Source organism: Trachurus trachurus, assembly GCF_905171665.1.
Source record: "Trachurus trachurus genome assembly, chromosome: 20".
In the NCBI taxonomy this organism is placed as follows: domain Eukaryota; kingdom Metazoa; phylum Chordata; class Actinopteri; order Carangiformes; family Carangidae; genus Trachurus; species Trachurus trachurus.
Window position 1 is genome coordinate 20,663,901 of NC_139911.1, and position 27,847 is coordinate 20,691,747.

The 27,847-nt window shown below is 39.4% G+C and overlaps 2 protein-coding genes across 3 annotated transcripts; both read left to right on the forward strand.

Moving 5' to 3' along the window:
* Window positions 1-224: 224 nt before the first annotated feature.
* Window positions 225-12,873, forward strand: LOC311003434 (ADP-ribosyl cyclase/cyclic ADP-ribose hydrolase 1-like). Of its 2 annotated transcripts, none has more exons than XM_083995199.1 (8): window positions 225-434; window positions 668-794; window positions 910-1,045; window positions 1,323-1,405; window positions 8,137-8,210; window positions 8,588-8,662; window positions 8,989-9,075; window positions 12,764-12,873. In XM_083995199.1, exons 1-8 carry the CDS (start codon window positions 292-294, stop codon window positions 12,822-12,824), a joined length of 786 nt encoding a protein of 261 aa, XP_083851325.1. In that variant the 5' UTR covers window positions 225-291; the 3' UTR covers window positions 12,825-12,873. The 2 variants fall into 2 exon arrangements, with proteins under 2 accessions (XP_083851325.1, XP_083851324.1); XM_083995198.1 differs by lacking the exon at window positions 12,764-12,873 and adding an exon at window positions 9,180-9,766.
* A 4,819-nt stretch (window positions 12,874-17,692) lies between these two features.
* LOC311003536 (TNFAIP3-interacting protein 1-like) lies at window positions 17,693-21,627 on the forward strand (the record flags this gene model as incomplete). The annotated part of the gene is made up of 10 exons (XM_083995303.1): window positions 17,693-17,721; window positions 18,931-19,046; window positions 19,143-19,233; window positions 19,474-19,548; window positions 19,645-19,710; window positions 19,820-19,954; window positions 20,044-20,172; window positions 20,267-20,344; window positions 21,274-21,399; window positions 21,496-21,627. The coding sequence occupies exons 1-10, from the start codon at window positions 17,719-17,721 to the stop codon at window positions 21,625-21,627; spliced, it is 951 nt and encodes a 316-aa protein (XP_083851429.1). The 5' UTR covers window positions 17,693-17,718.
* Window positions 21,628-27,847: the final 6,220 nt, after the last annotated feature.

A 27,847-nucleotide genomic window follows, 5' to 3' on the forward strand; every position in this document is an offset into this window, starting at 1 on the left:
AAGGTTGATTATATGATATATAATGCCTATAATAAATTAAGGATACTGATATGTTTGTCACTGCTTTGACTCAGTCTTCAAAAGATGCTGCATTTAGAATTTGACAGAGACCTTAATTTCACAACACAGTAAACAGTAGCTCTATTAATAATTAACTTAACTACAATGTTTTGATCACTGCATTCATGATCTTTGAACAGAGCTCCATTTAAGGAGCAATAAGCTCCAACCACGGTGAGAGTTTCCTCTCAATTTCCTCAGGCACTTGACATTTTTAAATTGTGGAAAAAAATGAATAAGATTTGTGTTGTGGTCTGCGTGATCATTGCTGCAGTGGTTTGCATTATTCTTGGGGTCTTACTGTGGCCTCGGGAGGAGGAGTTCAGAGCAAATTTCATGCGTAAATGTGAGAAATTCAAGGGGGAAGGCCACAAGTAAGTACATTTACATGTTCTCCGACCTGTTCAGATTTGACATTGTGTAATTTTACCCCGTAAAAATAATTTGACAGCAAGTGAACTGACTATTTTAGAGTGTGTACTGTACTTGACAAACAAGACAAGCCTATGTTTCAATGAATGGGAAGGATGTCACACTGCACCTGTAGCTTACTGCAACAAGGTCAAATCACATCTCAGATCATAAGAACTGTTCATTCACCTTTCAGGGACTACTGTCAACATCTGCTAAATGCCTTCCAACAAGCCTATGTTGGGAGGGATCAATGTGAAGTTCCTATGGAGGCCTATGACCCACTGATAGACATGAATAACTTAAATCATCCGTGCAACCAAGTAAACATCACACATCACTTCACAAATTATTGCAAATTATCTGATGAAAGCAAAGTTCTCTGTGAATGAAAGTGAATTCAACTATGTGATATGAATTGTTTTTTGGGGGGGTTAGACGACCCTCTGGAGCGGCACAAAGCCTTTCGTCGACACGTACACCACAAATAATCCAGGTTGTTTCAGCCTTGATAAAACTCTGTTGGGGTTTATCCTGGATGATGAGAGCTGGTGTGGAAAGGTAAACAGCAAAGGTAAGACATTTTAAAAGCACAACACCTTTCAATATGATCCATGGTGCCATAGGTAAATACAAGCAATAGCCACAAGACAAATCCATAGATGATGTACAGTGTTATTCTGGTCGCTGTGCACTGATTCTTGTCTGTCAGAGTGGTCACACTGTGAATGTGTCACCCTGAGTTGTCTGTTCAGTTTTATGTCATCAACTCTCCAAAGCAAGCTCCTTCCACCTACTGTACATTAAAATGATAATTAACATTTAATTGTGTTGTGTGTTTATTATTCTAGAAACATTCACAAACTGCCCGAAGTATGATGATGAGTGTAAGGACAATCCTTATTACTCGTTCTGGAGAAGTGTCTCAGCTCAAGTAAGTGCCCAACAAGAGATCACCCTCATCAATGCTCCTTAGCAACAATAGTTACTCCTTTTCTCATGAGAACTGATCTGACAATGAAAGACATCATATCATTAGAAAATGGCCGAACAGAAGAACAATAGTGTGAATGCACCTTTTTACGGTCTTCTTCTAGTCCTTCATACTTTGTGCTATTTCAACAATTCATATATCAAAACGTGCAGCTTTTTTTAAACTTTATCGGCATTACTTTTCTCTTTTTAACTATTTATACTTTTTAAAATATTTAACTTTTTCTGCAAATTAAACTCTAGACAAATTATTTTCTCCAGTTTTTTCCACACTTGTCTTCTGGCTAAAATTCTGGTCAAAAATGCAAAGAGACTTAGATAATAATTTAAAATATTTTTTAAATGCAGCCAGGGAGCTCTCTGCTCTCATTCAGCCCAATGCATTTTTTTCACAGCAGCAGGAGAAGGAGCTCAACTTTATAACTTCTCCACAACTCTGTCTGTAGTCCAGTTGGTAAGGTGGCTGCTTGCCAACCCCAAGGTCACTAGTTCGAATCCAGGCTGAGCAATCTTGTTATAATAATAATAATAATAATAATAATTTTATTTATATAGCACCTTTCATACATGAAATGCATCTCAAGGTGCTTTAAACAAATCAAACAATTAAAAACAATATCAATCAACAATCAGGCAGTAAAAATACACAGTGACAATAAAACAGTAGCAGTGATAAAACAAAACAATCAATAAAATTAAGCCAAGTTAAAAACAAATCAATTTGAGGAAAAAATAAAAATAAAAAGATAAAAGATACCATAGTCAGATCCCTAGTTATATGCTCTATTAAAAAGGAATGTTTTAAGTCGATTTTTAAAAATAGAAAGAGTATCTGCCCCACGAATTTGAATTGGAAGTTTATTCCAGAGAAGTGGGGCCCGATAGCAGAAAGCCCTGCCTCCCATACTACTTTTTAATACTCTGGGCACAGCCAGGAAGCCTGCATTTTGGGATCGCAGAGTGTTATTTGGGTGGTAGGGAACTATAAGGTCCTCAAGATATGAGGGTGCCTGACCATGTAGTGCTTTATATGTTAGGAGGAGAACTTTAAAATCTATCCTAGCAGTTACTGGGAGCCAGTGAAGAGAGGCCAAGACAGGAGAGATATGGTCTCTTTTTCTCGTCCCAGTCAGGACACGGGCAGCAGTGTTTTGAACTAATTGAAGTGGCCTAAGTGACTTACTCGGACAACCCGACAGTAAAGAGTTACAGTAGTCAAGTCGTGAGGTCACAAATGCATGAATTAATTTTTCTGCGTCCTTTAGAGATAGAAGGGATCTGATTTTGGAAATGTTACGCAGATGAAAAAAGGCGGTTCTTGAGATTTCTTTAATGTGAGAGTCAAATGATAAATTCTGATCAAAAATAACACCAAGATTTCTAACCGTGAGGGCTGAAGTTAAAGAGATGTCATTTAAAGTAACAGTATCATTGACTAGTTGTTTTCTAAGATGTTTAGGACCTAGTACAATAACTTCAGTCTTATCTGAGTTGAGCAGCAGAATGTTACGAGTCATCCATATTTTAATATCCTGCAGACAAGCTTGAAGTTTAGAAATTTTGTTGGTTTCGTTAGGTTTAAAAGATAAGTATAACTGAACGTCGTCCGCATAACAATGAAAATTAATATCATATTTTTTAATAACGCTACCAAGAGGAAGCAGATATAAAATGAATAAAATTGGGCCAAGTACTGATCCTTGTGGAACGCCATAGCTCACTTTGGTGTACAAAGAGGATTCATCGTTAACATGTACAAACTGAGTTCTGTTAGAAAGGTAGGATCTAAACCAGCTTAGTGCAGTACCTTTGATACCAATTAGTGTGTCAAGTCTCTCTATTAGAATTTGATGATCAACGGTATCGAAAGCCGCGCTAAGATCAAGCAGAACAAGTGCAGATAGACATCCCTCATCTGATGCAATTAAAAGGTCATTCGTGACTTTAACCAGAGCAGACTCTGTGCTGTGGTGCCTACGAAAACCTGATTGAAACATTTCAAATAGACTATTATTCTGTAAAAACTCATTTAATTGATCTGCTACCACCTTCTCCAAGACTTTAGAAAGAAAGGGAAGGTTAGAAATTGGCCTATAGTTAGCCAGAACCTCCGGATCAAGCGTGGGCTTTTTAAGGAGAGGTTTGATTGCAGCTACTTTGAAGGATTGTGGTACATAGCCTGTTAAAAGTGAGGGGTTAATCATATCTAACAGAAAAGTGCTAACCTGGGGTAACATGTCTTTGAGTAATTTAGTGGGAATAGGGTCAAGGAAACAAGTAGCTGATCTGGAGGAGGTGATTACTGATATTAATTGCTGAGGCCCTAGTGGTTTGAAGCAATGAAGGTGGTTAGCTGGTCCTGTAGCTGAAACAGAGTTTGCATTGTCAGTGTTACAAGAGGGCAGTAATGTCTTGACTTTCTCTCTTATAGATAAAGTTTTATTATTAAAAAAATTCATAAAATCATTACTTGTTAAGCTTATAGGAATAGCTGAATCAGCAGAGCACTGGCTCTGTGTCAGCCTGGCAACAGTACTGAAAAGAAACCTTGGATTATTTTTGTTGTTCTCGATTAAAACTGAGTAATAGGCTGCCCTAGCAGCATGAAGTTCCTTCTTGTATAATTTGAGGGTATCCTGCCACAGTACTCGTGATTCCTCCAGTTTAGAAGAGCGCCATTTCCTCTCTAATCTGCGTGTCTCTTGTTTTAATTTTCGAGTCTGAGAATTGTACCATGGGGCAGTGTTACTGTGCTTAAGCATCTTTCTTTTCAAAGGAGCAATAGAGTCTAGTGTTGTACGTAGTGAATTTGAAACTCTATCCACAAAGTCATCAATTTGGGAAGGGCTATATGTGACTGGAGAGACCTCAAATGTGTTGAGACAAGGTATTGAACCCAGAGCTAGTGGAATCAGTTCTGCAAATTTACTTGAAGTATCATCAGAAAGAGATCTTGAATAATAGTATTTGCCTGTTGTTGTGTTGCCAGTTATTGAAAGTTCAAAAGTGATCAAGTAATGGTCAGATAGGAGCGGAACATGTGGAAAAACTGTTAGATGATCAACACCAATACCATATGTCAGTACAAGGTCTAAGGTATGATTAAAGCAATGAGTTGGTTCATGCACACACTGGCAGAAGCCTACTGAGTCTAATAGTGAAATGAATGCAGAACCAAGACTGTCATTAACATTGTCCACATGAATGTTGAAATCACCAACAACAATTGCTCTGTCTGTTTTAAGAACTAGACTTGAAAGAAACACTGAAAATTCAGTTAGAAATTCAGAGTAAGGGCCAGGAGGGCGGTACACTGTGACAAACAGCATAGGCTGTACTCCTCTGCGTGCAGGATATGGCAGACTGAGAATCAGGCTTTCGAATGAGCTATAGTTTAATTTAGGTTTAGGATGAAATGATAAAGCTGAGTCATAGATGGCAGCAACTCCGCCCCCTTTGCCCGTATCCCTGAGGATATGTGTACTAGTATGACTGGGAGGGGTGGCTGCATTTAAACTAACATTCTCATTTTGACACAGCCAGGTCTCAGTTAGACAGAACAGATCAATATGATGGTCAGATATTAGCTCATTAACAAGTAGTGCCTTAGATGATAATGATCTGGAATTAAGAAGTGCACACTTAAGGAGAAAGGAGTTATTAGAAATAAAACGAGTAGGGAACTCAAGAGGGGGGGCTTTAGGAGTCAAAAGGGGCAGCTTGCGCAGATTATATGGGTTTGCTCCAAGCCTAGTCCTACCTGGGTTGCGCTTTTTCCTATTGTGATTGAGAATAGTGGGAATAGGACTTGGAGAAATTTGAGCTAAGGCAATAGTTTTAATTAGTGATGACTGGTTTGAGAGTGATGGCTGACAGTAGGGGGCGCTTGTACTGCAAGTCATAGGTGAAAAGAACAGTGAGGAGGACAGCAGGGATGTGGGCATCTTAGCAGAAATAGGAGAGTCACTGTTAAATATGGGAACCAGATCACCGGTAGGAGCAACAGCACCACCAATACCTGTGACACCAATACCTATGACACCAGCAACAAGACCCGCACTGTCCACACTGACAGGGACAGGGCTGTGATATGGGCAAATGAAGGTCTGAGCAGGGTCTTGTTGGAGGGAGCATCATTGCAGGCTAAAAGCAATAAAATTTATAAAATTGTGGATCAGTTTTTCAGTACCTTTCCTGTTCAGATGTAGCCCATCTGTTTTGAACAGTTCATGCTCGGTCCAAAACCAGTCAAAATTGCTTACAAAGCCAAGTCCAGTAGCAGTTGCAAAATTTTGCATCCACATATGCAAGCTATAGAGACGGCTAAAGCGTTCTGAACTTTTAGACAGGGTGGGAACTGGGCCAGACAGAACACAAATTTTCCCAAGGCTTTCAATTGTGTTGACCAGTGACTCTAGATCATGGTGAAGTTTAAGGGATTGTCTGGACATGACATCGTTGGTACCTGTGTGTAATATCACAATGTGAGCAGAGGGATGGAGATCAATGAGGGCAGGTGCTAGCTCTATGAGATCTGCAGTTTTACCACCAGAAAGACAGAAAGTGATGGAGCCTGGTAGAACTACATTCCTAATGATGGAGTCGCCTATTATGAGAATTTCAGGGGCATGATTTACACAACCACTGTCATAGACAGATATTTTAGGCGATAGAGACTGCTGGTCCGTGATTGGAGCATTGGAGACAGTCAAAGAGGGATTGGGGTCACCTGCGCAGATGACGTCATCACTCATCGCCGAGGAGACAGGACCTTCGTTCGGTCGGGGGGAAGAGGGCAGCGGGGCAGAGTAAACAGGCCGTGATTCTGCAACGGATAACAGTGGAGGGGACGAGCGTCTGGCTCGTTTACCCTGAGACATTGATGGACTGGTCGGAGGGGTCCGACGCTTCTTTTTTTTGGAGCGGACCGGTGCTGTTTGATCCGGGGCGCGACCAGCTAACTCCTGCAGCGGAGCGAAGAAATTGTAGAGCGGGATGGAATCACCGTCATCTTCGGGGGCAAAGAGGGGAAGGGAGAATCGTTTCCCTTTCTTGGCTACAGACGTCCAGGAGGGAGGGGGAAAATCCGAAGGGCCAGGAACATCAACAGCTGGACATTCACTGCTGCGGGGATCCCTCTGCTGCAACGCGTCCACCCGGGAGAGGAGCAGGGAGTGTCGCCGAAGAACATCATCCAGGAGGCTCTCGATGGAGTGAAGTTCCGATCTCAGACTGGACATCTCAAACTCGGCCAGAGTAAGAGGAGGCATGTTCGGGAGAGAGAAAAGAACTGCCAGTATATAGAACTATGAAAGAGAAAGCCACCCGACAGGTGCCGTCCGCTGGCATGCAAGCACACCAGCAACGAGACCCACTCGAGAGAGCTCCACGAAGGGAGCCCACAGCGTAGAGTAGATTTTACTACTTTCACAGTGATGCTGTACACAGGTCCAGGGTTTATCGGCAAAACTTACCGGCACAGGCCCAGACTGGGCCTGGTGAGATTGGATCAGCGTCCGGTAAGTGACTTTGTGTTCCTTGAGGACCTAGTGCTGGTGGCTAGTGCTGGTGGCTGGCGGCGGTTATGTGATGTTGAATTCTGCTCCCCTCCCCCACCCTCAATTGGTTACAGGTGTTCGTTAAGAGACGCATTAATTGCTTCTGCCACTGTTTGCAGCACATCATCAGATTACAATGGCAACATGCTTATGTCTGTGCTCTCTGTGGCGAAGTGGCAGAGTAAAGGTTTATTGATCATGAGGTTCTGGGTTCGATTCCTGCCTCATTCATGTCGTACTTTCTGCTAGAGACTTCATTCAAATTCTGATTTGTAGACAAACTTCTAATGGCTCATTTATGATGCTTTTTTAAGCATCATTGAAAAATCTCACATTCATCAAAGTCTCAACCTCTACTTCATCAGAAGTGTTGGAATGGCCTAGTGGATAAGGTTCCTGCCATCCAACCATAAGGTCACAGGTTCAAATCCCACCTGAGCAGTCTTGTTAGTGTGTCAGCCACTTTGAACTTTAACCAATACCACTTGGTCTGGTCACATGATCAAACTTGATAATGCATATGCGCCCCCACCTATTCTCTTTACCTCTTTCAATCTTGGTTTGTGTTAACATGTTTCTTGTTTATACCACTGCACTAAGATTGATTTGCACTGGAACTACAGCTTTGGGCTCGTTAACTTCAGAGTGAGACAGAGTGCAGTTCATCAACAGACAACAGTCTCTGCAAGTGTGTGTACACTGTGGCCTAGAGGCAGAGTGAAAGTCTGCTGACCATGAGGTTGTGGGTTCGATACCTACCTTGGTCAACCATTTGAATGGTGATCACCGCTTGCACTATTTGCTAATTCTGCAACAGCGTTCAGCTGCTTTCAGCGTTCACACCATTTCCATCAGGAAATGCTACTTTATCTAGTTTCATCATGTTCTTGATAGGCCTTGATTGAAATCCTACAATGCTGATTGATGAGTAGTATTGATATTTGCAGCACTAGAAGTTGCTGTCTGCTTCCTGGCTTCTGGCTTAGCACATCAGATCTCTCATTAACAAACTCATTTATATTGAGTAGACGAGCTTACAGTAGCTAATTAACCTGCCTCTCAGCTTCTGTACAGTGCAGCTACATGTCTTTACATCAGTTCTTTCTATCTGTAGTTTGCAACCTACGCCTGTGGGGAAGTCACAGCAATGTTAAATGGATCCAAAGAAGATCCTTTTAACCCCAACAGGTGAGCACTAAACAGAAGTGCAGCTTCTGTGTATTCAGTTGTTTGACCTCACACATGTATTTGCACTTCCTTTATAATTTGGTCACTAAAGTAAAAAGCAACATGAACACACCTCTATATATATCCCTCCCACCTCTATATATATCTAGGTTGATTGGAGGGATTTCATCTGCAACCAAATTTTAATAATGATATGTAAGTTTAGTGATATCCACATTAAGTAACTCAAAATGATTTGGTGAAAACACATTTTTATTCCAAATTTATTTGTAATTCGTCCGATCTAACCCTAACCCTCCTCCTGTAATGAATGAGACAGTTTGAGTCCCCATTCAAAAGTCTTTTTTTTTCTTTTTCTTCTTCTATTTGCTTTGTAGCATATTTGCACTTGAAATAGAGAATCTAAGAAGGGCTGTGACGCGCTTGAATGTAGTTCTAATCAATGGAGACGAGTAAGTTCAACATTGTCTTGTTGTATTTCATTATTATTGAGACTGTCCACTACTTTTAAAAAAATAAAGGAAATTACTGGTTCACATTCTTTATGATCTGTAATTATTTGTACCAAATATATCATTCTTTCAAGAAAGCAGGATATTATTTATGAATACATTTGGGTATACAGCCTTAAAATGAAGCCGTAAATTTCATGTGTAATAATTGTCCATTGTCTGTGCATGTTGGGTCAGATGTTGGTATAGATATAGATATAGATATATAAGACAAACTAGACAAGTCAAAACTAACGCTTTTTATCCAATGTATTTCTTATTCTTAGGTCAAAGTGTAATTCTTCAACTTTACGGACATTAAGGACAGAACTAAACGCTAAGGGGATTAGATATAACTGCAAGGAAATATCTGGGTAAGTAAAACTGTCTGAGAGGGAGGAGACAGTCATATGTACCATCACTTATCACTTTGTTCCTCATAGCCATGATTAACTTGTTATGTTGTCTTTCATTGTAGACATAATATCGAGAAATGCATCGCTGGTACCAGCAAGCCCTGTGGAGCCTGTTTGTTTTAAAGGGCATGAATGACATATCTGATTTTTTTTTTTTTTTTTACACTTATTCTGTCTTTTTTTTATTTTATGGTGCTTTTATTGCGATATGGATCCCCTTGGGTCTGAAATAAAGAAATTAATGAATGAATGATTCAAATGTCAAACATGAATCTTCTGTATAAACACGACTCATGATCGACTTTGACCCATAACATCACAAATGTCATTTTCAAGTGTCACTTTGTTGTTTTGTGTTCACATCCTCTCATGTTTATGGATGTATAGAAGAATGACTGTTTGACTGGCTTTGTTTCTTCTTCACGTCCTGAAAGTCTTTTTTTTTTATATATATATATTGAAACATTAAAATCCATTGTAAAATTTCTGTATGTTTCTTTAAGATTTAAAGATTGAGAAAAGATGTTCAAGTAACACCTTTCATGATGCACAGAACAGATTAGTTGTGTGTCAGACTTATGTGAGAGGTGGTGTCTGTTTTCCAGGAATGAATGGAGAAAAAACCTAAAAGGTGTTTGTTTATGAATAATAAAATATTAAGTTTCGTCTTTGGTTTGATTTGATTTTCGCCGAGGAAATTTCATGACCAAAGAAAGTATGAAATGATTCCCCAATTTACAGACATAATACATAGAATACATAGAATAATACATAATAATATTAATACAGGGGGCTGACTGAAGAAGAATGACTGAAATGATAATGAATAGTTTGTGATATGATGATAATAAATGCCTATAATAAATTAATGATAGTGATAATGATGTTTGTCGCTGCTTTGGCTCTGTTGTAGAATTAAACAGTGACATTAGAGAGCCTCATTTCACAACACAACAGTATCATAGTATCATAATAGTATCTAGTAATAATTAACTTTTACAATGTGTTGATGTCATGCATTTATAACCTTTGAACTGGGCTTCATTTATAAGAAACAATAAGCTCTGGCCACGGTGAGTGTGAGAGTTCCCTCTCAATTTCCTCAGACACTTGAGATTTTTAAATTGAGAAACAGAAGATGCGTCCGATTTGGGTTGTGGTCATCTCTCTTACAGTTGTTGGAGTGCTTTGCGTTATTATTGGGGTCCCAATGGGACTACTGCTGCCTCGGACCGAGGCCTTCAGACTAAATTTCATGTATAAATGTGAGAAATTCATGGGGGAAGTCCAACAGTAAGTAAACTTACATGTTCTCAGAAGTTTTCAAATTTGACATTGTGCAATTCATGTAATTTTACTCTGTAAAAATCATTTGACAATAAATGACAGTGAATTAACAGTGTGTGCTCCCTCTGTGTGCTTGACAAATTGTAGACGATAACAGTAGCCTGTGTTTCAATGAACGGGATGGATGTCAAACTACCTGTAGCCTACTGCAACAAGGTCAAATCATATCTTTGTTCACCTTTCAGGGACTACTGTCAACGTCTGCTAGATGTCTTTGAGCGAGCCTATGTTGGGAGGGATCAATGTGAAGTTCCTATGGAAGCCTACGATCCACTGATATACATGAATAACTTAAATCATCCGTGCAACCAAGTAAACATCACACATCACCTCACAAATTATTGCAAATTATCTGATGAAAGCAAAGTTCTCTGTGAATGAAAAGTGAAAGTGAATTTAACAACGTGATATGAACTGTTTTTTTGGGTTAGACGACCCTCTGGAGCGACACACAGCCTTTCGTCCGCACGTACACCACCAATAATCCAGGCTGTTTCAGCCTCGAGGAAACTCTGTTGGGGTTTATCCTGGATGGTGAGATCTGGTGCGGAAAGGTAAACAGCAAAGGTAAGACCTTTTAAAAGCACAACACCTTTCAATATGATCCATAGACCATAGTTCCATATAAAATTGTAGTAATTAAAAGCAATAGCCACAAGACAAATCCATAGATGATGTACAGTGTTATTCTGGTCACTGTGTACTGATTCTTGTCAGAGTGGTCACACTGTGATTGTGTCACCCTGAGGTGTCTGTTCAGTTTTATGTCATCAACTCTCCAAAGCAAGCTCCTTCCACCTACATTAAAATGATAATTAACATTTAATTGTGTTGTGTGTTTATTATTCTAGAAACATTCACACACTTGTGCCCAGAGTACGATGATAAGTGTGTGAACAATCCTTATTACTCGTTCTGGAGAAGAGCCTCAGTTCAAGTAAGTGCCCAACAAGAGATCAGAGACTCATCTGATATGAAGACATTCTAAAGGTTATGATGATGATGACATCATGTTCTTGATAGGCCTCGATTTAAATCTCATGACGCTGATTGATGAGTAGTATTGATATTAACTGCAGCATCTGTGTAGCTTCTGGCTTAGCACATCAGATCTCACATTAACAAGCTCATTTATAATGAATTAACTGTTAACAAGCTCAGTTATTTCAAAATAAGAGGATAATTATCTTGTGTCTCATAGTGTCCATGTCTTTATGTCATGTCTTTCTATCTCTAGTTTGCACTCTATGCCTGTGGAGAAGTCACAGCAATGTTAGATGGAGACCAAAATGAACCTTTTGATCCCAGCAGGTGAGCATTAAACTTCCATTTATTAACAGTTTTGTGACAATGAATGAATGAACGTTCAAACATTACGACAGATTAGAAGTGTTTTCAGCCTTGATGTAATCAGTCACTTTTACCTCTCACAGATATTCATACTTTCTTTTTGTACCATAATTGGGTCACGAGCAGTATAAAACAGTTACATGAACACACCTCTATAACAAAGGTCAATTGCAGGGATAATCTTTATAGTGAGTGGGTAGGTGTATTGATATCTACATTCAGTAAGTCAAAATGTTTTGGTGATAACACATTTTTATTTCAGATTTTTTCATAAATTGTTTATTTTTTAACCTAACCCATGCAAAAGTAACCTTCATTCAGTATCTTGTACAAGTGTGCCTCATCCAGAAATCCTCCTATAATGGATGAGGCATCTATCTGTAAGGGTTTGAGTCCCTTTTCAAAAGTCTTTTTCTTCTTGTTCTATCTACTTTGTAGCATATTTGCACTTGAGATAAAGAATCTAAGAAGGTCGTTTGTGACGCAGCTGAATGTTGTTCTAATCAACGGAGATGAGTAAGTTCAACATTTTCTTCTTCTTGTTTTTCATCATTATTGAGACTGTCCTCCAGGGAAAAATATGGAAATCACTGGAAGTAGTCACATTCTATATGATCTGTAGTTCATACCAAATATCTCATTTTTCCCAAGAAAGAATGAGATTATTTGGAAATAAATTTGGCATTACATAATCTTAATATTATGTAGTAATTATAATTTTAATGTGCACGTTGTGTTTTGTATTTCTTCCACTTACGTAGGTCAAGGTGTAACTCTTCAAATTTACAGACATTAAGGACAGAACTAAAAGAAAGGGAAATTGGATTTAACTGCAAGAAAATATCTGGGTAAGTAAAACTGTCTAAGAGGGAGGAGACAGTCATATGTACCATCACTTATCACTTTGTTCCTCATAGCCATGATTAACTTATTTTGTCTTTCATTGTAGGTATGATATCGAGAAATGCATCGCTGATACCAGCAAGCCTTGTGGAGCCTGTTTGTTTTAAAGGGCCTGAATGACATATCAGATTAAAATGTCAAACATGGATCTTCTGTTGGTTCCGATCTCAGATCAGTCCTCAAATCATCAACTTGTATCATGTGGTTACCTGATAAAATTCTTTCTCCACTTTGACCCGTTACTACATTACAAATGTCTTTCGCCAAATGTTTAGCAATAGGTTCAAGTGTCATTTTGGTGTTGTTTTTTTCCACATCCTTTCATATGTTTATGGATGTATAGAACAGAATGTTCCTTTTTTCATGTCTTGGAAATCTTTTTAAAAATAATTTTGAAATACCTTTTTTTTTTTTTTGGTAAAGATGTGAAAAGATGTTAAAGTAACACCTTTCATGACACATAACATATTTAGCAGTTATGTGTCAGACTGTGGTGTTTGTTTTCCAGGAATAAAAGGAGAAAAAACCTAAAAGGTGTTCATGAATAATAAAATGCTTTGGTTTGATTTTCTGTTGAGTAATTCTAGGACCAAAAAAAAGTATGAAATTATTCTGTTCCCCAGTTTTTAATGTGTACACCTTTACTTTTATTTCTGTCCAACACATCAGCTTCACTTTCTATTTTGCTTCACGTGAAACTCAACCTAAGATACATCTAGATATGCAAAACCGCTAAACCACTGACTGGATAGAAAGTGCTCATGAAGAAAATCAAACCTACCTTTGGTTTTATATTTGTAGGTGTAGGCCACAAAATGACTTATCACCGATGTGTGTGAACTTCAGGTATGCGCGTGCTGACGCAGACCGGAACATAAAGAGCGTGGGGTTTGACTCTTGAATCTTGAGGCGTGAGATTGTTGTGGCAGGAAGGAGGAGGCTCACAGAGCGCAGTGCAAACCTCCCCTTTCCTTCCTAGTGACTTGCTGCTGTGTCACGCGTACCGTAAACGGGGCTGTGTCGGTGCTGGGAAGAGATGTTGAAGGTTCTCACTGCACAGGTGTTGCTGCATGAAGGAGGCCCCCCTCTGTAAAAAAGAAAAAAGAAAAAAGAAACCACAACAGGGGGGTACTGTGAGAAACACAGTAATGTCGGTAAACACGGTCACAGTTTGAGTCACTGACGCTCACGCAGCGCTATAATCTTTATTTGGAGCTTCTAAGACAAAAACAAGCGTTTCAAGGTCAGAAGAGGAAAAATCAGCTGAGTAAAACTAAAATGTGTCTGTGATGGAAATGTTTGAGACCTTATTTAGGTCACATTTGACATGACATTTCCCATTTGCTAAGTAGCTTAATGTTAATTTTAAGGCTTAAGAAACTCAAAACAACATGGTTTGATCACCAGTCAGTCTTCTGCTTAATATATTTGCCCCATTCCATTGGTTAAAACGTGTTGGTATAATTTGGGTTTGGGATGTAACACAAACAAAACATCTGTGATATCACACCATATTATTTTTTGGACAGCTAAGTATCCAAAAACGTTTTTTCTGCTAATGAAATGTATTTCAAAATGTGCTTTACTCAAGTGCAGTGTTGATCCCTTGACACAGTAAGAGCCCCAAAAGTGGTTTTGTGTCATTACCTGATCATGACACCCTCGCTCGAAGGGGATTCCTGTGTCAAAACCTAGTTTACTAGTTTCACTTTCTCGCTTGCACATTTCAGACTTAATGTGTGTTTCATCAAACTGCCCCACAGCGCAAACCTGCATGGGACCAGGTGGCTGCATGTATAGGAAAAATCTGGGGTTTATCCAACCTTGGGTTTTACCACTTCACTTACATGTACTGCCGTACAACTACCTAGAAGACACTCAGTCAAAGACAGGGCAGTCACATTTCATCAAGCCAGAGTGGATTTGAGGTAGGATGGGAAAAATGGAAACCACACTACCACTGTGTGAGAAAAGCAAATGATGTGAATGAGGCAAATGCTCTCAATGTCTCAGGATTTCCTCAAATAGTCCTCCAGATCTGTAAACTCCAAATTTCTTGATCTCGTTTGTGAGGAAATATCAGTCTATAAATCTTATGCCATGGTTATATGTCACCATCTGGCAACCAGTGGAGGGGTTATCCCAGGGCGTAAGCAAACTCCTGACAAAACTAACTAAACAAGATTAGAGGTTGAGAAATCTGATAAGCTGGGAAAGCTTTGCATGCAAGTCTCAGGTTCCTCATATAGTGCAAGATATGAAACAATGGATGTAATGTAGACATACAAGCCATGGCTGTTATTATATTAAAGGGATAGTTCAATATTTTGGCAAATTGGCCCATTGCCATAATCGTATAACCATAATAAGCTATAGTCATAGCAGTAGGTTTGTTACCTTTATTTGCCGGTGTATTTTTTAAAACGGCGGAGCGGCAGGCTGCTCAGAGCCACGGAGGCTCATGGGATTTCTTGGTTTCCATCATCAAACTCATCAAATACACAATCCAAAAACTCCAAAACGCTCTAGTGGACAAGTTGTGACCTGCACATTCACCACGCTATGAGATAATAACTGAACGTTATGAAACGTCTCGTAACGTTGTGTTATTATCTCATAGCGTGGTGAATGTGCAGGTCACAACTTGTCCACTAGAGCGTTTTGGAGTTTTTGGATTGTGTATTTGATGAGTTTGATGAGGGAAACCAAGAAATTCCATTAGCCTCCGTAGCGTAGTTCTGAGCAGCTCACGGCTCTGCTCCGCTGTTCTAAAAATAACTTGCACCGACAATTAAAGGTAACAAACCTACTGCTATGACTAAAGGGATTATGGCAATGGGCCAATTTGCCAAAATGTTGAACTATCCCTTTAAATTAACTTGCTGATGTAGGAGAGCTAATATTAGGAGATCAACAAAACAGAGGTTAAATTAGCATGGCAACCAAAGCATAAATGGGCCTACCCAACACGGCCATGAGTCAGGGTTCACCTGGATCTGAGCCATAACTCCTCCTCAAGTCAGGCAAAGCCCACGAGAAGGGTACACATCAATAACAAGTCTGAAAACAGCACCAAAGACATGCAAAGCAATCGAAAAGAAACACAGAACAACAACAAAGAGGTAGCCTACGGAAGCGAGACAACAACACATGTGCGACAACTTCAAAGATATAAAATAAACGCAATTGAAACGACTTCAAACAACCACAAACAGACACAAAATGAACTCAAGAAGCACAGGCTAAATATGACACAAAGGAAACACAAAGCAGTGTCAACACAACTACAGAGACACAACGTGACCACAAACAGCAGGTCATTTTGTGTACTCTGGCCTGAGTGTCTTATAGGATCATATGGTTGTTTGCCTATAGTTGTGTTCCTCTAAAGATAATTTAACAGGCTATTTCCTCAATATGATTATCATCTGACCCACAAAATAACCTTCCATTTTATTTTTTGTCTTCATGGAATAGCCTAATAATAAACATAACGACTCTCCTGCGGGTGAAGTGGGATATTCCAGAATACCCAGCCGAAACCTTCCCGGCAACTCATTAAATCAATGGAGGTGGAAGCTCCAACTTCAACTTATTCTAAAAAAAAATCCATACACACAGCAGTAAAAAGTGGCACAGCGAGAATCACTGTAATTTGTCTTTTCGTGTGGACAACAGGTGGTTAGGGTTTTTTTTTTTTTTTTTTTTTAGGGTGGTGGGGGTGAGTCATTTTTCATGACTTTTCTCATCCTGCATTACTGTAGGTCAGTGTTAAAGTGAGGAGGGGGGTGGGGGGTCCCATAGCGTCATGTATTGTAAATATGGAAAATAAGATACAGTGACTGAGGGTTTCTATATGCAAGAATAAATGAGTGGACACTGCGTCCCCTGCACTGAGTGTCGGTTACTGGAGGAGGATCAGCGGCGTAGTTTCCCCTCTCTCTTTCTTCCCTGAAACAAGCCCGCTCTGAGTCAACACCTTTGAGAACAGCAGATTGTGTAAGACGATAAGCCTGCATGATGTGTGATTTTCCCATAACCCGCAGCCCAGAGGTTTTTTACATATCTTTTTTTTTTTTTTTTTTTTAATTGTTGGACAGTTTCATCTCGATATTGGTGACTTTATAAAAAAAACGTTTTCCGGATTCTCAGGGTGTGCGGTTTACCCACCCAGGAAGTTAGAAGGCGCTCGGCACGCTGAGAAGTTCTCACACAGCACAGCGGGCTGAAGGCCACACTGTAAAAAATGACTCCAACTGAGGGGGCTTTATTTTGAAAGAGCTGCAATGACAAAAAAGATTAAGGCAGAGCAGTTAGGGCAGCACTGTATCTATATGAAGACTTTATGCTAAGATTAAATATGATGTAATCATAGTGTGTGGTGCATTTAATAATGTTATTCCCTGTCATATTGGCACAGCATATAGCCTAGCAATATAGGTTTAGGTAGTAAAATATGGCAAGTAATTTATTTTAATTTCATTTTATTCATTGTTTCTATTGTATCATATATTAAATATTAAATTTTTGATTATTCAAAATGTTCTTTTTTTGTTTGTTTGCTTTGTTATATTATCCTCTAAATTAACATTTAATTTAATTTACCAAACTAACAGGATGAAGTTGAAATGACAGCTCTTATATTACAGATAGTTAAATGATCAACTGAATAAAATCAGCTGAGTGGAAGATACCTATAGAAACTCATTTTTTGCAGTGTAAATAAAGATTTTTTTTCACTTAGTCATCGATTCGTACCATAAACACAGCGTCTTTTACCGCTCGGGATGTTGATCAACTAGTTGTACTTTCCTTTCCTTCGTTATGGTCGTGACTATACACCGGTGCGGCCGCGGTGAGGGAATCCCGACAGCTGATTGGACGAGGTTGGTTTTAATACGTCACACGGGATCCTTAGTATAACTAACATGCAGCGTGAGCGTCTGTTTCAATGCCTCTCAGCTTTATAGAGGGATCTACTGCACACCTCACAATTACACTATGGTGAGTTGACTTTTCATCTAGTTTGTTTTATCTAGACTGTGTCAGTGTGTGGTTACAGAAGTTAACCTGCAGTGTAAGTCGACAAATATCCCATAATGTCCCACTGAGATGTGGGTAGAAGAGGGTTTGATAGGTTTTACGGTCAAACGATGTGGTGTGAAGATACAGTATGTGAGGGCATGTGCAGCCTAAGTTTAGATGACTACATGACTGTGTGGAGATGAGATAATTCACATCCTCTGTGGCTTTGAGTCAGTTGTGGCCTTTGCCTCTCCAGCACATGCTGAGCTCTTTGCAATGTGTTGCACCTCATCAGTGCAGCACAGAAGAATGAATTATTTCACCTCAGTAAAGTTACTGATCCATGGATGGTAGCCTACCTTAAATACTGTAAATGAGAAATGTTGGGGCCATGGCTAATAATTATTAATAATTTATAGGCTATATATTATTAATAATTTGTATGTGTATATATTTTATTAGCAATTATTATCTCATTATTTAGATTCATTCAGATAGATTCTCATTATTTAGATTCATTCACAAACGATGAATGGGTTATAACTTACCATATATAATTTCAAGTGTTCGTCACCAATTCTCATTTGCACATACACATACATGCACATACATATATTATCATTTGTCATTGTCATTAATACTATTTGTATTGACACAAGCTTCCTCTCATGCAAGAGTTATAGTAGTTCAAAAATGCATTAATAAACACTTTTATCTGTTTACAACTATGCTATAGTGAATCATGAACAACTTATTGAATGCTTACAAACTAGAACTTTAAACTTTATCTATTTACTTTTATTCACTCTTGCTTTTAACTCTGTTTTTAGTGTTCTGTTTTATGCTTCTCTTTTTTTTCTTTAAAAAAAAAAATGTTTTGTCTTATGTAAAGCACTTTGAGTTGCCTTGGTATGAAATGTGCTATATAAATAAAGATGCCTTGCCTTGCCTTGCCTTGTTACTAAATGCTAGATGGTATGCTCAGTACTTTTACATTTTAATCTATTAAATGTTAAAAAGCAATCAAACCACACAGAGGTTAAATACTTATTTTACCTGATAAAACCCTAGTTCACAAAGTGGTAGAGTTTGGCATGTTTTAAGCTTATGTTTTGATGCAAACAGCCATTACACATATAATATGATGCAGTTGTCTGATTATGTGTCTTGGTCTCTGCGTTTGAACAGTCCATGCATGAAAACACAATGGAGAGACCCCCTGTGGGCAGATCACAGGCCAGTGAACCTGCTCCTGCAAACAAACCAACTCACAGACTGTATCCATCACTGCCTAACGTAGACAGGTGAGGGGCTTTTTTTTTTTTTTTTTTTTTTTACTTCATGTCAAGCTCCTCATGTGATTCTGTGGCTCGGCCTTAACACGAACGATGTGTTTACAGCTACGATGTTTGTGTGGTGGACCGTCTCGCTGGCGCGGAGCTTCCCACAGCTGTGGACATCCATCCTGACAGACATCTGGAACACACACAGGTAACGTTACCATGTGCAACACTGGAAGATACGCCCGAGCGTTACTCACTCTCGCCCAGTCACCGTCTGATTCCCTCACCACAAAGAAATGACCCAGTTCAAGAGTTACTGGAAACAGTCCAGAGCAAAACTTCCAAAAATATGTAAAAGGAAGTCAGTGGATGCAGTTGTGTTGCATAATTGCCCATTTAATGGATGTACTGTTTGCCAAATTTGAATAGTTCCTCTTATTCCCCGCAGTCGGAAGTGTGTGCAGCCAACGCTGACGTCAGACTGAAAGCACAGATACTTATCTTGGAGGAGCAAAGGCAAGAGGTGAGTACATTTCAGAACTGAGATTTAGATTCATCCCAAAACACATGCATGTACTTATAGCACTCATGCAATTTGTGTTCTTTCTGTCTTACTCAGCTTCTTTCTATTAATGAGAAATGGGCCAAAGAGTACAGAACCATGGTGCAGTACTACAAAGAGAGGGTAAGAATGGGGCGAACACAGTCCCAGCTCTTGTCACTTTGTTTTATTATTTTATTGTGAGCTGTTTCGGTGTGTGCGTCATTTGACCTTTTCTTTACCTAACACACAGGTCCAGGATTTAAAAGCACTACAGCAACAAAACAACAGACACTTTGAGGAGGGAACCAGCAAGGGAGAAGAAACACATAACATGTCGTGTAAAAAGCTAAAATCCAAAACATTCAAAGATGAAGGCAGCAAATGGGTAAATACATAAGTTATGATTTTTAAAGGCATTAATGACCCCCTTAGCTGTGTAAAATGTCTCTAATAACTTCATCGACATGTTCCTAGGCTGGCGACATCGATGTCATATCTGAGCTGCTGAGAGTAGAGAAGGAGGCCGAAGAGCTGCGAGCACAGAACAGCACCCTGACCCGGAGAGGGCAGCATCAGCGCGAGGAGATCAAACGGCTCAACAAGGTGAGACCAGCTGCAACAACCCGAGCGTTTATGGTTGTTGTTCGTAAACCTTCAACAACGGCTTTAAGTTAATGCCACTGTTTCTGCCATGCAGGCCCTGAAGGAGACTCTTCTGCCCGCTCAGCCGCCCTTGATGAACAGTGAGACACTACAGGATCTGTGGAAACACCAGGTGAGCGTCATACATCAGTAAATGTAGTTAGAATGTTTTTGTGCTTTTTTGTTTTTAACCCTCGGATGATCCTTCAATTTGTACCACATCCATGACCCCTGGACAAAATTCAGACATCAGTTACTCCCAAAATATTTGTGATACACATAGGGCTGTGTCTTTTTTGCTGAAAAACACAAAATTTCAATGGGGCTCTATGGGCTTTAGGGATGGTGACAGTAATTTAGTGATAAAAATAGATATCCAAAATCCCCTTGGTGAAAACTTCTGACTATAATATGCCAACAAACTAAAACAAAAATTTTGAAACTGGCTTCATCCATTGTTCAGATTTCGGTTCTGGAAATTAGCACATATTTCATTAGATATTGCCTCATTTACATATTTAAACATAACATTTGACAAAACTTGTAATAGAAAAAATATTTGTCTTAATGTGAGTAATAAACTTGGGAAGTTTCATGGTGATATCTGTTAGTTAAAATGTTTACTTTAAAATACATTAAAAACCCCATAGGCGGAGGTGGACATGTTTCTCCACTTGAAGGGTCATATGGATGTGATTAAAATGCATTACGGGTCCAAAAAATGGACTTTCATTCTGAAATTCTGGACATCCAGAGTTTAACCAAAGATACACCTCCTTGCCAAAAATCAGGCCCCAGGGACCTTTCATTTGACCGTGAGGAGTTGGGAAAGTGTGAGAGGTGGACAAAAATGTCCAGGGGTAACAGGAGGAGATAGTTCCACATTTTGGGAAAAATACTTTGATGAGACAATCGATACAACTCTCATTTGGTGATGTAAGATATGAAACTGTAATCTGAGTGGCATTAACCCTCTGAAGTGTACACAGGTATTTCCCAAACTGTTGGATTCTAGTGCCCTCTCCTGTATCCTTATATCATTTCCTTATCATCATTTTCCAGGCTGAGATCTACAAGGAAGACTTTCTGACGGAGAGAAAGGATAGAGAGAAACTCAAGGAGAAATATCTGGAGCTGGAGAGTCGGTTTAGAAAAGCTCGCAATGAGCTCCACGAGCACAGATCTCAGGTATGACGCATTTACGTGAAAGATGCTTGTTTTTCTGTCATGTTTGCTGGAAATAAGGCCGAAAAGATGCTGATTACAGTTCTTCTGTTTTGACAGCTGGCTCGGCCGCAGCCGCCGCAGCCCGTGCTCGAATGCGTCTGTGCAGATTGTCCAAAGTGGGAGGTCCGTCCGGTCAAGCAGCACCGCGTGCAGCTACAGAGGAGATACGCGCATGATAACAAACTGTGACACTTGAAACTCATCACGAGACGACGCTCGATTATCGGGAGAAAATTGAGGAAGTGAGCCCTGTCTCTGTTTCAGTGCTCCGCCAACTGTCTGCTGCACGTTTAACCTCAAGGTTGTTGGTTTTTTTCATCACGACTGAAACGAGGCCGCTCCGCCGGTACAGGACCCGTTTGGTGACCTGCTGTGTGAAAAGACAAATGTATAGGAGGATACACAAAAGACACACCAAAGACTGACATTAAATACTCTACCCAGTGTTTGGGTCCTGAGGGAGGTATCAGTTATTGCACAACCCACACAAAATTGACATGGATCATATTTATCAAAGGCAGATAAAGAATGAAAGGGAGTTTGTGTTTTACAGTATGCTTTGTTCATAAAGAAAGACCAAGACAAAACACAGCCTCATTGTAGGAGGAATAAAAGTCACGTGACTCCATGTTCTCTGGAGAATCATCTCGATCTTCAGTTTTTTGCTCATTTGCACCCGCGGCCTCTCCGAGACACGGCTAGAAAGAAAGTGTACAGGAACATTTATTTTAACAGTGTATTTATGAGTGTAAATGTCTAATTTCTCTTGTGTATTTATCATGGATATAAACTACTGAATCATATGTGTGTGTGTTTAATGTTTTGTACAGATCAGTAAATACAGTTTTAACAGGAAAGTGGCTCGATGACATCACATCCTCCCCTGTCACAAGCATGTGCAATATGTAAATTAAAAAGAAACAGCTAATACCTGCAGAAAAAGACTGTAACACTGGAAACACAATATTATTACATTTTTCAGATGTATCATTTGGCATGAATTGTAATCTATTAAACACACATTATTTTCTTAGCAGACTGTGAGAGTCAGTGTGGGGATAATGGGTGGGGGGGTTACCTGAGTTCCTTGTCTTGTAAAATGTCCTTCAAAGGTCCTTTCTGGCACACACCATCGGCATACTCTCCATGTGTTGTGGCTTTATGGCTCCACATGCCAATGACATGGTAATGGCTCCCTGATGGCAATAAGAGTTGTTAATTAAAGGACGTAAATCATTTACTGTTTAGTCATTGTACCTATTAAATGGCATGAAGTTTCTCATTGTTGCTGCTCTCATAATCAGTCAAAGTCATCTTCATGAGGGAAAAATGGTTTAGAACAGGAAATAGAGAGGGCACCACACTGTGTTTCTGTTATTATTATGGGTACATGTTGATATCTGGTCCATAGCCAGTGGGGGTTTTCAGTGCTGCCACTCCACCCACTGTGATCTCTCTGTGGAACAAACCCTGAGCCAAAGGACACAGGACCTACCGTGAAACATGTGTAAAAGTCTTTATTCAATATCCCGGCTCATCAGATCAGCGCTCGCAATCTACATTTCCCCCCTTTGTACTCACCAACAGAGACAGTGATGAGGCTCTGATAGTGACAGAGTCTGGATCTCCATTAAAGGAACCCACTGAAGACTGTTTGATCCAGGAAGCCCCAGCTGCTTCCAGGTACCTGTTTGAAGTAGTTATTAAAAACAGCAAGTAATAAATCATATGGTTGAGTGATGGTAGAAATGTAAGACCTCTACTGACCTCTACTGGTGAAGAGAAGGAAGTGCAGTAACTGACTTTTCCTTTCAAGGCCCGGCCGTCAGCAGACAGCAACCTAATACTTCATTTTACTGAAACTCTATCTGATCTTTTAATAGTTTTGAACATTAAAAAGGTTTCCAGACATAAATTAGATACCAAATACACATAAGCAAACGTAATTTCTACAAAACCATGCTACAAATTTAGAAAACTCACATATAGAAGTTTCCAAGGGACGTTAAAAAGCGATGACTCTGACAGGGGCTCTTTGTTCAATGCCTTATTCTTACTTTTGAAGCTGAGAGCAATGAATACAAATTAATCCAAAAAAGTTCACTCCCACTTTCTTTTCTTTTCTTTTTTTTTCTTTTTTTACCTTTATACTGAGACAGGAACCTCACCGTGAGAACTCCATCCTCATCAACAACCTGGCAGTGGAAATAACAGACTGTTTTAAATACTGTACCTTGGGCTAACATTGGACAATCAATTTACTTTTGACCAGTACATCAGTGACATCCAGAATAGGATGCGATAGAAAGCGCTTCCTGTTACCCCCCATCTCCTCCTGTTGTATCCAAGCATGATCCAGTCCATTCTCACGTATTGTTCCACCTGCTTCTTCAACATGTTATCTGTTAAAAACAAAGTCAAACTCACACACATAACCACCACAGCTTAAAGGGATAGTTCGCCCAAAATTCAAATTTCACTCATTATCTACTCACCCTCATGTCGACTAAGGGCTGGGAGAATTTTCAGAGTCCTCCGTGCCTTCTCTGAGTTACGGGGGGGTCCGCACAGCAGTATTTGTCCATATAATGGTTGTGAATGGTGCTTCAACTTCTTCGTCCAAAAAGACACACCAAAAAACATCCAAATACCTCCATACTGCTCGTCTGTAATGTCCCTCTTGTATTGAAGCCCCGACATGAGAAATTGTTCCGCCGGTGATTTGCACTGACACAGGAAGAGCAGTGAACTGAGACATGGGAGCTTCCGCTACAAACAAGCTTAAAACATAGACTTATTTAATTTTTTTCAGAACAATTTCTCATGTTGGGGCTTCAATACAAGAGGGACATTACAGACGAGCAGTATGGAGGTATTTGGATGTTTTTTGGTGTGTCTTTTTGGACGAAGAAAAGTGAGCACCATTCACAACCATTATATGGACAAATACTGCTGCACGGACCCCCCCGTAACTCAGTGAAGGCACGGAGGACTCTGAAACTTCTCCCAGCCCTTAGTCGACATGAGGGTGAGTAGATAATGAGTGAAATTTGAATTTTGGGTGAACTATCCTTTTTCTTTTTTTTTGTCATTAAAGTTTTTTTATTTTCTTTTTTATGTAAACACATACAAACAGACAGTATTGTTTTCAAGTATATAACGGCCCATGATAAATGCTCATATTTGAAACAACCAATCTAAACATTCATCAGTTACATTCACATCAGTGCAGTCAGTCAACACATTGTCACATCATTACATTTGAGAAAGCGGTCCCATGACCTCTTGAAATTGTCCACATCATCATTGATTCTGGCTAACATGTGTTCATATGACACAACCTCCAACATTACCTCTATCCATTTTTTAACATCTGGAGAGGATGTACTTTTCCATACTCTGAGAATCATTCGAGCAGCTGTAACAACCCCTAACTTTATCACTACAAGGTTACATTTGGGTATATTGGGCAGTTCTGTTTGGTCTCCCAGTAGGCACAATCTTGGTGATATCGGTATTGTTAACCCCACCCATTTCCCTATATATTCAAGCACTTTTTCCCAGAATGGGTTAATGAATTTACACTCCCAAATAGCATGCAAGTATGTTCCTGTTTCTTCTTGACATTTCCAACATAAATTATTAGCTAACAGGCCCATTCTATAGAGTTTAGATGGGGTGAAATAAAACCTATGTATTAATTTGTACTGGGTAAATTTCCCCCTAGCCTCCTTTATATATTTCCCTGAGTTTGCTAATATTCTTAGCCAGGTTTCATTATTTAATTCACATCCTAGGTCTTTCTGCCAGACATATTTCAAATTTTGACAGATGTTTTCCTGTAACCCATTAAAGATTCTGTAAAATACAGCTGCCTTGCGTGTTATATCAGGTAATTTAAGAAATTCCATCACTGGATTCTTGTCTTGAATGAGTTGACCCTTAGTTATACTGTCTCTGATTTGTAAGAACTTCCAAAAATTATTTTTACTTTCCAAATTGTATTTTTTCTTAAGTTCTGAAAAAGAAATAAACACTCTATCAGAGTATAGGTCATTTACATTACATATTCCTTTCATAAGCCATTGCTTCCAGTAAACAGTCTTTTTCCCGATACGTATGGCAGGATTGTGCCATATAGAGGCATATGATTGTCTTAGATGTGACATACCACACATCTTATGCACTTCTCTCCAAACAGTCTTAGAATGAGCTAGCACCGGGTTTGAGGAGTAGTCCTGTCCATTAGAAGTTGGTCCATGTGAGAGAACATCCAAAGGCTTGTAGGGGTTTGTTAGTTCCTGTTCAATTTTAATCCAGCTCAGCTCCGGGTCGGTTCCCATCCAATGTTTAGCCAGTCTGAACATTTCAAACGACAGATTATATAGTCTGACATTGGGTAGAGCCAGTCCTCCTATGTTCCTTGGTGACCACATTTTCTTTATGTTAATCCTTGGTCTCTTCTTGTCCCATAAAAAGTCTTTGATAATTGTGTCATATTGCTTAAAGAGCTGTGGCGTTATACAAACAGGTAACATCATGGAAACATAATTGAATTGTGGGGCAACCACCATTTTAATCACATTAATTTTCCCCCATAAACTAAGTTTCAATTTTTCCCATTTGTCCAGATTCAGTTTTATCTTTTGAAGGAGTGGTTCCATATTGGACAACATTATTTCATCTAAATTTGGATTTAACTGAATACCCAAGTATTTCATACCTGAAGGTATCCATTTGAAATTGAACGATTTAACACAACTAGAGTGACATGTGTTTGACAAAGGCATAGCTTCTGACTTGTGCCAATTTATCTTATAACCTGATAGTTTAGAGTATGTGTTAATACATTCTAATAACACCGGCAGGGAATTGACAGGATCTGCTATGACTGCTAAAATATCGTCAGCATACATAAAAAGCTTGTGCTCTCTTCCCCCCGCAGACACACCTTTGATTCTCATATTAGCTCTGATTGCTGAGGCCAGTGGTTCCAATACTATCGTGAAGAGTAGTGGAGAGAGAGCGCATCCCTGTCTGGTCCCTCTGGAAAGGCAGAATAAGTTTGATGTCAGCCCATTTGTGAGGACAGCTGCTCTCGGGTTGGAATAAAGTATCTTCACCCAGTTACAGAAATCAGTCCCAAATCCAAATTTGGAAAGGGCTAACATGAGAAACCCCCACTCCACCCGGTCAAAAGCCTTCTCGGCGTCAAGTGAGAGGGCTGCGACCGGTATCGAACTGGAGCGGTTCCTATGTATGAGATGTATGAGTCTCCGCATATTATCCGCTGAGGACCTATTTTTAATAAATCCTACTTGATCACCATGTATGATGTCTGGTAACACCTTCCCTACACGTGACGCCAGTGTCTTTGTCAGAATTTTGAAATCTACACCAAGAAGGCTTACAGGTCTGAAATTAGATGGTTCTGATGTATCTCTATCCTTTTTAGGGATTAGAGTAATTAATGCATCATTAAATGAGTCAGGCAGAGCACCTGTTTCAAATGCTTCTCCATATACTTTAAGTAGAACGGGGGCCAAGATATCAATATACTTCTTGTAGTATTCAACTGGGAAGCCATCCATTCCTGGTGACTTCCCAGTTTTCATGGAGAGAATGGTAGCTTTAATCTCTTCTTCTGTTATAGGAGCATCAAGCTGTTTTTTTTGTTCATTTGATATATTAGGCATGTTGAGACCTGCGAAAAATGTCTCCGCTTCTTCTGTATCAAGCGTACAGGTGGATGTGTAGAGGTCTTTATAAAACTTTTCAAAGGTCTCATTAATGTCTTTTGATGAAGTCACTATTCCATTGTCTTTTTTAATCATTGGAATGTTATTAGAGTTGTCTTGTTGTTTCAATTGTCGGGCTAATAATTTGCCATTCTTTTCACCTCCTTCATAAAAATTGGACTTGAGTCTGAATAAAGCATATTCAGCTTTTTTATTATATATATCATGTAACTGATATTTCAAATTACATATGGTTTGGTATAATTGATCTGAATGATGCCTTGCCAGGTCTTTCTCCAAATTACGTATCTCTTGGTCTAATCTTGCTTCTTTCTTTCTATTTTCTTTTTTCAATTTTGAAGAGTGGGCAATGATTTTCCCTCTTATGAATGCCTTAGATGCTTCCCAAACGGAGGATATTTTTCCTGTGGAACCAATATTTGTTTCAAAGAAAAATTTAAGGTCCTCTGATAATGCGTCACTAAAAGATTTGTCTTTCAGCAGCATGGTATTGAGTCTCCAGCGACCCCTTCTTATTTTATCTGTATTCAGGTCAATATGTAATTCCACTGTGCCATGATCACTAAGGGCAATGGCACCTATCTCACAGTTCACAACTGAATCTACTAACGTATTTGATATCAGGAAAAAATCAATCCTTGAATGTGATT